The sequence below is a fragment of the Kryptolebias marmoratus genome, linkage group LG8 (genome assembly GCF_001649575.2).
Source record: "Kryptolebias marmoratus isolate JLee-2015 linkage group LG8, ASM164957v2, whole genome shotgun sequence".
NCBI lineage: Eukaryota > Metazoa > Chordata > Actinopteri > Cyprinodontiformes > Rivulidae > Kryptolebias > Kryptolebias marmoratus.
The window spans coordinates 27,320,212-27,329,528 of NC_051437.1; the positions used below are offsets into that span (position 1 = coordinate 27,320,212).

The 9,317-nt window shown below is 42.5% G+C and overlaps 1 protein-coding gene across 1 annotated transcript in view; it reads left to right on the forward strand.

The window, feature by feature from the left end:
* adnpb (activity-dependent neuroprotector homeobox b) overlaps positions 1-8,204 on the forward strand; it is a 9,961-nt gene extending 1,757 nt beyond the window's left edge. Inside the window, exons 2-4 of the mRNA XM_017433489.3 lie at positions 2,042-2,158; positions 3,813-3,905; positions 4,079-8,204. Coding sequence (XP_017288978.1) covers positions 2,051-2,158; positions 3,813-3,905; positions 4,079-7,072 — 3,195 coding nt within the window. The 5' untranslated portion in view covers positions 2,042-2,050 and the 3' untranslated portion in view covers positions 7,073-8,204. The remainder of the gene's footprint in view (positions 1-2,041; positions 2,159-3,812; positions 3,906-4,078) is intronic.
* Positions 8,205-9,317: the final 1,113 nt, after the last annotated feature.

Here is a 9,317-nt window from a genome sequence, read left to right on the forward strand (position 1 = left end):
CCCTCTTCCTCCAAGCTCCCTCACCCCCTCCGCCTCATCTTCTCTCACACTCACCCTCCCCCTATCCCAATCGCTCTCTCACTCCTGTCCCTCCTCTTCCTCCCTTCCAACATCACTCCCTCCTCTTTCCTCTCCTCCCTCCCCTCTGCTGCAGACATATTGTAGGGGCTGCTGCTTACTCAATAGGAGGCGCCATTCTGTGATGGTATTGCAAGGCAGGGAGAAAAGGGGCCAGGCAGAATGTAGGAAGGCTTACATAATGGGAGTCCTCTGCAGCGCCATCTACAAGTAAGGGAGGGAAGCAGGGGAAAAAAGGCAGGGAGAGGACATGGGTAGGGGTCTTGCATATTTTCTATGGCAGGACAGATGTACGGACGCAGCTGGGACAGCGTGACGGTTAGACCCACACTGGCGTCCACATATCTCATTTTTTCTGTTTCTGGAATCAGAAACCAGCGGAGGTCTCACGCAAATTGTTTGAAATCATATTGCTTGCTGTCATTGAGCACCTGTGACCTTTGACCTTTCGACGTACCGCTTAAATTTAAATGGAGGTCCTGCTGCTAGCAGCGAAAGAACTGAAATAAACGTCAAATTTATAGCAGAATAGGCTGTTTGGCATTGGCAGAGAACATTTGGCAAGTTCTCCATGGCGCAACCCACATACTCAACTCGGCTGCTCAACCCACAAATGCAACTTCCTAACAAATGTGGCACCATTTAAGAGGAAATAAACAGGCTTTCCAGTGGTATAAGATTTATTACCAAGAAGCAGTGTTAGGACAAAGATATAATCAACCAAATTCAACTTTCCTTACTGTTTGTGCAAAGCTTACATTCAGGTGTAGTTTTTAGAACGTGTGTGTTTGCGTTAGCGAAATTACTATCACCTGTCAGTGAAGTCATTGTTTCTGCTGATTAATACTGAAGATTGTCTGGGTAATACAGTCAGTCCGGTGTGGAGATGGGCTCTCATGGCACAAAAGACACAGGACATGATGCAAAAAGTTTGTTGGAAAGCCAAACCATGAAATAAAAATAATTTATCCTGAACTGTATTAAAAGGTGCAGTTTGAAAGAGTTTACTTCAGTCATTTTCGAGATATACTTGCATGCAAATCAGTGCAAACAAAGCTTTTTATTTACATACTTTACTCAACAAACCTGTACTAACACATCAACATTGTCTGACTTCTCGAGCCCAAACAGTTCTTCCATGGACGTTGCCATTATTGACCTGTTTTCAGTCACTTTGGCTGTTTCTGTAGGTAAACAAAACACTGTTTCAGCTCTGAAAACTATTTGTTCCTGGTTGTGTCCGTAATTGAACCGATCTCTGAGCATCCTTACACCTGAACCTGTGCTGCCTGCTTGTGATCGAGTCGTAAAAAAGGTGCACGTTAATACCAGGCGTGGACGCTTGAAACCTCCACAAAAAGGTCAACGTTTTCAACAGAGGTGCACCATAAAGCTGCCCCTGACACGAAATAAATATGTAGATCTTTTTTTATTATCAGTGCCCAAACGTAGCTGCTTCTCTTACTTCTTTTTGTGTTGTTTATTCTGACTTATTGACAGAACCATAAGCGATGACGTTAGAACACCAGTGCTTTTCTTATTACCACAGGTCAATAAGGCTTGTGTGCAAAGGGGGGTTCTTTTAGTGAAAATATTTTTTAATGTGCTTTTTCAACAAAAAGGTGAAGTTTGTCTTGTTACTCTTGTGTGAAATAACAGTTTTACTGAAGTGACCTTTGTAACAGAGGTGAAAATGACTAGTTGCCTATAATTATGGGTTAATTATTAAAAACAGACTTCTCTGAATATGAATGCTAAAAGACCTTAATGGGTAGCAGAGTGTTGTACATCTGAAGGACCTTTTCAGCAGATCTTTTCTTTTAGTTGATACAAATTAAGTCAAGTGCGTAAGTAGCACTTTTGAATAAACTTTATTTTTAGACCCCAGTGTTCTGTTAGCAAAAACCCATCCATGCACCGGTTAATACGCATGTGTTTTGTTTATTTATTTTTTTAAATTCAGGCAGGCAGAATGTTCCAGCTCCCCGTCAATAACCTCACCAGTCTACGGAAAGCGAGGAAAAATGTCAAGAAGGTCCTGGGAGACATCGGCCTGGAGTTCTGCAGAGATCACTTGGAGGTGAGCGGCCTCAGAGTTTGGGCTTTAATATTTGTGACAGATCGCCTCGCTTTCCTTTTTATTTATTTTTTCGTTGCTCTCTCATCTTAATCTAGTCTTTGAGTTTCTTTAAGATGCCAAACATTTTTAGAGATGCATACCATCAGTGGATGCCTTGGGATTTTAAATTTCTATGTATTTGGTGGGGTCCCTATCACTGCACCATTCGTGTAAATTCTTGTTTAAATAAATAAACTGTCTTCCTGAAGTACAGCACACACTGTATTGTGATCTCTCAGACTAACCAGGGGTGGTAGTCTTTAGGCACCATGATTTGATTGCGATGCAGTAATAAAACAATTATTGATGCATCTATAGTTCAAACAAAATCCTAAACATAGAATCTCTCAGACCTAAAAGAAACAGAATATTTTGCTCTAACCCTGCAGTATAAAACAGTTTTCTTTCAGTTGAGATTATGGGGACTAAATAAACGGAAGGAGTTGAAATGCTGAATACAGTGGCATAAGATTCTGCAGCAATGGATGTCCATGCGTCACATATTGATGTTAGAACTGTCTTGCCCGATTTCTTCAGTGTTTTCTCTGTTTTCGGTCCTGTTTACAGTGTGGAAGTGGCTGTGATGATCATGTTCTACTGTGGCTCCAAAGTGCTGGTTTTCAAGAGCTAAATTCAAATGCAAATCCTTTTCAGTAAAAGATGCATCAGACTTTATATTTCAGTTAGCCTTTTTACACAATTTGCATGTGGTGTGGCTCTTGTCAAAAGTAATTTTTCCCTTTAACTTCATAAAAGCTGAAATACTTCCAAACGCTGGCTTTCAGTGCGGAGGGAGCCGTTTGTTTGTCTCGCTTGCGTGCACGCCGTAAACGGTCTGGGCGCTGCACTTCCAGACTTCAGAGCTCCGCCTTTGTGTTCATCAAATTATTGAAATTAAATAATAATCGATTTTTGACATTTTAAAACCGATTCAGAATCGTTCATGTTTGCATCACGATGTATCAAGACGGATTATAACACTCACCCCAACACTAACGTAGACACATTCTTGTTACTTTTCACCAAATTTCAGACGTTTAAACGTAAAACTTTAAATGGTTCGTCATCCACTTCTCTGGGTTTTATTACGGCCGAGACACAAGCATCAGGACTTCTACAGAACAGGTCACCAGAGATGCTGTTTTAGGTTTTCTTAAAGGGACAGTTTCTTACATTTAGCAGATCAGAGTAAATATTTCTCACTCGCATAAACTGAGAATGACAAACAAGAATCTGTATGAGTTTTTAAATAAGTCAATAACATCTGAAGTGGAAGGTTATGACTTTCTTCCTGTAAACATGCATCTCCGAAGACAACAGAAATATCAGAAATACTTTAAATGTGTTGTTCAATAAGTGCCTGACTGACAGAGAGGTGGTTTTGGAGTGAAATGTTTCCTACAGGCAGCAACTTTTAAACTTTTAAACCTTCATTTGTAACTTAAAGAGGAATATGAAGTAAAACAAGTTGAATTTTCCCCTTTTATGTAAATTAATCTCATATGTTCTTGGCAGTAGCTCTGTCTTTTTGGAAATAACAATCTTCTGCGTCAATGTATATTTGTTTAATTGTGGACATGTAATAATCTTTTTTATTTTTTTTATTTGTTTTTAGGACTATAAAGATTTCACCCCTCCTGAAGTGTACATTAAGCACACAAGCTGGGAGGATGTGTGCATGTGGGAGCCATCGCATACCAAAGTCCAGGTGTGTGACATAAATTTAATGTTTTATTCATATATGTTTGGTTATATAACTTTTACAGAAAGTGATGCTGACATCACAGTAACGTAAATGTATGATTTTAATATTTTTATTTTAGCGTTGAGTCAAAAAAGCTGATCAAGTTATTATTCTCCCTCTCTGTTCTTTGCTTCCAGGACTACAGATCGAAGCCTTTCTGCTGCTCCGGCTGCGTTTTTTCATCCAAGTATTTCTCGGCGTACAAGAGCCACTTCCGCAACGTACACAGTGAGGACTTTGAGAACAACATTCTGCTCAACTGCCCCTACTGCACTTTCAATGGCAACAAAAAGACTCTTGAAACGCACATTAAACTTTTCCACATGCCCAACAGCACTGCGCGGCAGGGCCCCGGCAGTATGGTGGCAGGAGCTGGGGCGATCGTGATGAAGGATGGGTTGCTGAAGAGGACTGGGGACAGTGTGGAACAGGCGGTGTACTACTGCAAGAAGTGCACCTACAGGGACCCTTTGTACAACGTGGTGCGAAAACACATCTATCGAGAACACTTTCAGCAAGTGGCCCATCCTTATATCGTCAAACCAGGAGAGAAAGCAAAGGCTCAGAATGGAAATACAGAGAGCACTAATAACACAAACAATATTAGCAGTAACCAGATTCACTGCAAGAAGTGTCTTTTTGTTCCCCGGACCTATGAGGCACTTGTTCAGCATGTCATCGAAGACCATGAGAGGATTGGCTATCAGGTCACTGCAATGATTGGGCACACCAGCGTGATTGTCCCCCGACCTAAACCGATCATTATGTTCCCTCCCAAAACTCAAGGAGACAAAACCATCATTGGGATGGGCCCTAAAGGAGCAGTGATGGCCACAACAAGGTCTCCTGCCGCACAGCAGCTGGGTCGAACTATCGTTGCATCAAAGACTGGCTTTAACTCACACAGTCTTCTAGCTGGAATAAAACACGACGCAATAGGATTAAAGGGGGCCAACCAGTCATTTTCTATAGCAAACCATCAAATTAGGGCCACACTGCCAGGGAATGCGCAGGTTTCCGTGCCCCAGCAGTCACATGCAGCGAAGCAGCTTCTTTCCAGCGGTAACCTGCGGAGCCCACTCGTGGCCGGTGCTTCCTCTTCACTCAAATCTAACCTTCTAGGATCCCGCGTTCAGGCCGCTGCCACGACTGTGGCGTCCGTCACAGCTAAGAAAGGTGGCTCCTCTGTCCTTGGCACATCCTACACCCAGAAGTGGAAAATCTGCACTATCTGCAACGAGCTTTTCCCAGAGAACGTTTACAGTTCTCACTTTGAAAAAGAGCACAAAGCAGAGAAGGTGCCTGCTGTGGCCAATTACATCATGAAAATTCACAACTTCACCAGCAAGTGTCTCTACTGCAACCGGTATCTGCCCAGCGACACGCTGTTAAACCACATGTTGATCCATGGTCTGTCTTGCCCGTATTGCCGTGCGACATTCAATGATGTTGAGAAGATGGTGGCCCACATGCGGCTGTCTCACCCAGACGAGAGGGTAGGCCCTCGCACGGACTCTCCTTTAACCTTTGACCTCACCCTGCAGCAAGGGAATCCCAAAAATGTTCAGTTGATTGTTACTACCTACAACATGAGAGATGCCCCTGAGGAGTCTGTGGCATTTCATGCTCAGAACAGCTCCACGTCTGTGTCATCGGCTCTGTCTGCTTCTCTAATATCAGGTAAGAGGTTAATGCCTCAGCAGCCACCAAAAACGTCTTCAGGGCTCCATGATGTTCCTTCAGTCAAGAGTGCTCCGCAAGCTTCTGTGCCGTACAAGAGAGACGTGGGTAAGACACTGTGTCCTCTTTGCTTTTCCATCCTCAAGGGGCCAATCTCAGACTCACTGGCCCATCATTTGAGAGAGCGGCATCAGGTGATTCAGACAGTCCACCCTGTAGAAAAGAAACTGACCTACAAGTGTATTCACTGCTTGGGGGTTTATACAAGCAACATGACCGCCTCTACCATCACTCTGCACTTGGTGCACTGTCGAGGTGTGGGGAAGTCTCAGAACGGACAGGACAGCCGGGCGGTTCATTCTTCCCGGGTCAGCCAGTCTCAGAGCAGTTCCCTCAAACGGCCCAGCTTCAATAGCTCCGACACCAGTGCACCGAAACGAAGGAGGCCAGGACCTCCCGGCGAAAGGGCTCATCCTCGAGATATGAATGGTTCTACATTTGAAGAAAACCCAGATGAGCCAGTAGTACTGGCTCTTGACCCCAAAGGACAGGAAAACCAGTCATATGAGACCAGGAAGGCTTTTCTGACGCAATATTTCAATCGAGCGCCATATCCAACACAGCGAGAGGTGGAGAAGCTGGCGTCCAGCCTCTGGCTGTGGAAGTCTGACATCTCCAGCCACTTTGTCAGCACACGGAGAAAGTGTGTGCAGGAATGTGAAGCTCAGCACACCAGCGTATTACTAGGATTTAGCATGCATGAGCTCAGCAAACTAAATCATGAACTGGCATTTCTCAAAGACGGCGTGTACGAGTGCAGGCACGGGAAACGGCGGACATCAATAAAGCGCATGGGGGTATCAGAGAAGGCTCTCCAGAGACACAGGGAGCTCGTGGCTGCTAATGGTGGAGTGACTCGGCTACAGGAGAGCAAGCCAGCTGGGAATGTGGACGGCGCTAAAGTGGCGCGGTCTGTTCCCGATCCGAGCAGCGTCTGCAGAGACCAAACCAAGACAATCAGCAGCACCTTGTCACGAAAAACGCCTCTAGACCTTTCCGAGCCCATCGCCATCGATTCCGACAGTGATGAGGAAGAGCAGCAGAAGGATAACAAGGAACCAGTGGGAGAGGCACATCTCCATGGCAACCAGCAGCTTACTGGAACTAGGAATAGAATGGAGCCAAGGACAGACATCAAGATGGTTTCGGATTTAGATGATTTGTCTGACGATGAAGATGATGATGACGACGATGATGACGACGATGATGATGACGACGAAGACGATGATGGTGAGGGGTCACATGTAGAAAATGGGTTTGGCGCAACAGAGAGCTCAGGAAGACCAGCTGCCAAAGGAAGAGACACTTTACCCATCATTATTCCCAAGTTTGTGCCATCGTCTGCAAGAAGTGAGAGAGACGGAGCCCAGCTGGGCAAACAGCAAGTCTGACTGCGAACTCACTCTGGATAAATCTGCCTCTCCTGAACTTCTACACAGCTACACTGGGTGATACAGGTAGTGAAACAAGACCAGTCAAAACAAGCCATTCAGTAATGTTAAAAAAACGAGGACTTGGCGAGCTGCTAAAAGTGGCAGCAACGACAATAAAGTTACACCAAACAAAAAGTGAGGGGGGAAAAAAATAAGTTTTTGCCTTCTATATTCCTAATTACATGGAAATGAGGGGTCATTAGCATTGATTTAGCCACTGGGCTTGTCAGTGTGCCTGAAATATTGAGTTGTTTTGGGGTAAACGATTTTAAACTGACCTTATAATCCATCACTTTTCATGTAGTTATTCTAAGATTGGTAGTGTAAATTTGTACAGTCTTTTAAACATGTTTGGACAGATGTTGATGTACATGTACCCTAAATATTTGCTATTACCTGTGTGTAAGGCAGCCTCATACGTTCTCCATTGCTCTGCTTAACAATAGGTGTTGCTTTTGTGGCTCTGTTTATTTTTTAACATAACTATTTTTTGCCAAATATCTATATATAAATGATCAATTTCTTTTATTTTGACTAGATTGTTTTGTTCCGATTTCAGCTAGCAACAAATAGCAACACTTTTTGGTTTTTTTCTTCCAGTATAAAGGATCATTTCATCCACTTTTTGCACCTGTTGCTGAATAGCTTTGACTGTACTGTATTTGCTATTTTTACAATTTCAACTTGATGTTTCTTTCGTCTACAAGACTCTGACGGTAACCAGCATACTGACATCCACAAAAGAGAAAGCTTTTTGTTTCGTTTCCCAAAAAAGATAGTTGTGTTCACTATGTGTTTTCTAAAATTGTGTGTACTTTGTTTTCATTTTTCACCCAAGCATTTCTGAACAATAAAGTGCTGTAATTGTGATTCTCACAGAACCGGTGGCTGTGCCAGTGACTTGGTTCAGATTAAACATCGGGTGGATTCTTGCACAAAACGAGTCTTAGTGAGTGCTTGTGCACAGCGAAATTATTCAGATTTTATATGTTTTCAGTTTTAGATATAGCTATTGTAAACTTCCATGTTTGTGCAATTCCTTTAGTAAATTTGTTTCTACAAATCTTGGCTTTTACTGTGCCATTCTAACGCATTTATTATTATTTTATTTGACTCATTTCAACCATTGGGTTGTAGATTTGTTGATGTGTTTGGGGTCATTGTCTTGTGTCGTGATTCGGTTTTAGCTGAGCTTCAGCTGTTGGACAAAAAGCTTCACCCTTTGACTCAAGACTACTTTAGTTTTTGTAGTTCAGTAGTTTATTTATCAAGGATAGTGTACATAAATGAGCGTTAGATAAATGTAAATGTTCCAAACTTGGCCAAAAGGTTATTTTTCAACCGGTGTTCCAAGACGGTAAAAACAAAATACAAATTTGTAGCATCACATACAATTTTACTCAATTATTGAAGCCATAATAAGAAAAGACAATCCCCAAGGAAATTTCTGATACCACATAAAATACGAGAGTTACACAAGAGGAAAACATTCGTTAAAAAAGTTTAAGAAAACCAGGTCAAGATCCACAAACGCTAATAAAACTGACGGATGGTAACAGATGATTTAACTAAGATTAAAAACTAACTTTAGTAAACAGAGGAGTTTGAGGTAGGCTAACTACAAGTTGTGGTTTCAAATTTAAGCCCAAATCATTACTCGTCCACCACCGTGTTTGGTAGTTTGTATTGGTTGTTTGGTCTCATTTGTCCAGGACTCTTGTGGTTTGTTTGTTTGTTTGTTTTGTTGTTGTTTTTCAGGGGGAAGAGGCTTTCTCCTGGCAGCCTTTATTAATTAAAGGCGAAGGATTCTTTGAAGGAATCCTTTTCATGCCAGGTCTCCAAACTAAGATCATCTTGTGTTGAGAAATGTCAGAGCTTCAGCTGTTTTGAAAATAACCTTATAGCCATGTTTGTGTGCGTTTTTAAGCACAGTTGGCTGTGGCAGCCATCTTGAATTGGGCTGTCGAAGTGAAAATTTGTCCACTAGTTGATGATTTGTTTTGGTAATGGACAGACACGTCACCGTCCTCCGCCTTCACCTTTCAGAGGCAGGGAACAAAAAGCCATACTTGTCGAGGCGTTTTGGATTTGTTTGGACGTAAACTTTGAGTCTTTCACCTACCGGTGGAATATTCACTTCTGGGAAAACTGGAAACTTGAATGTTTCTTTTTTGTATATTTCAATAACCCTTACTAATAGTAC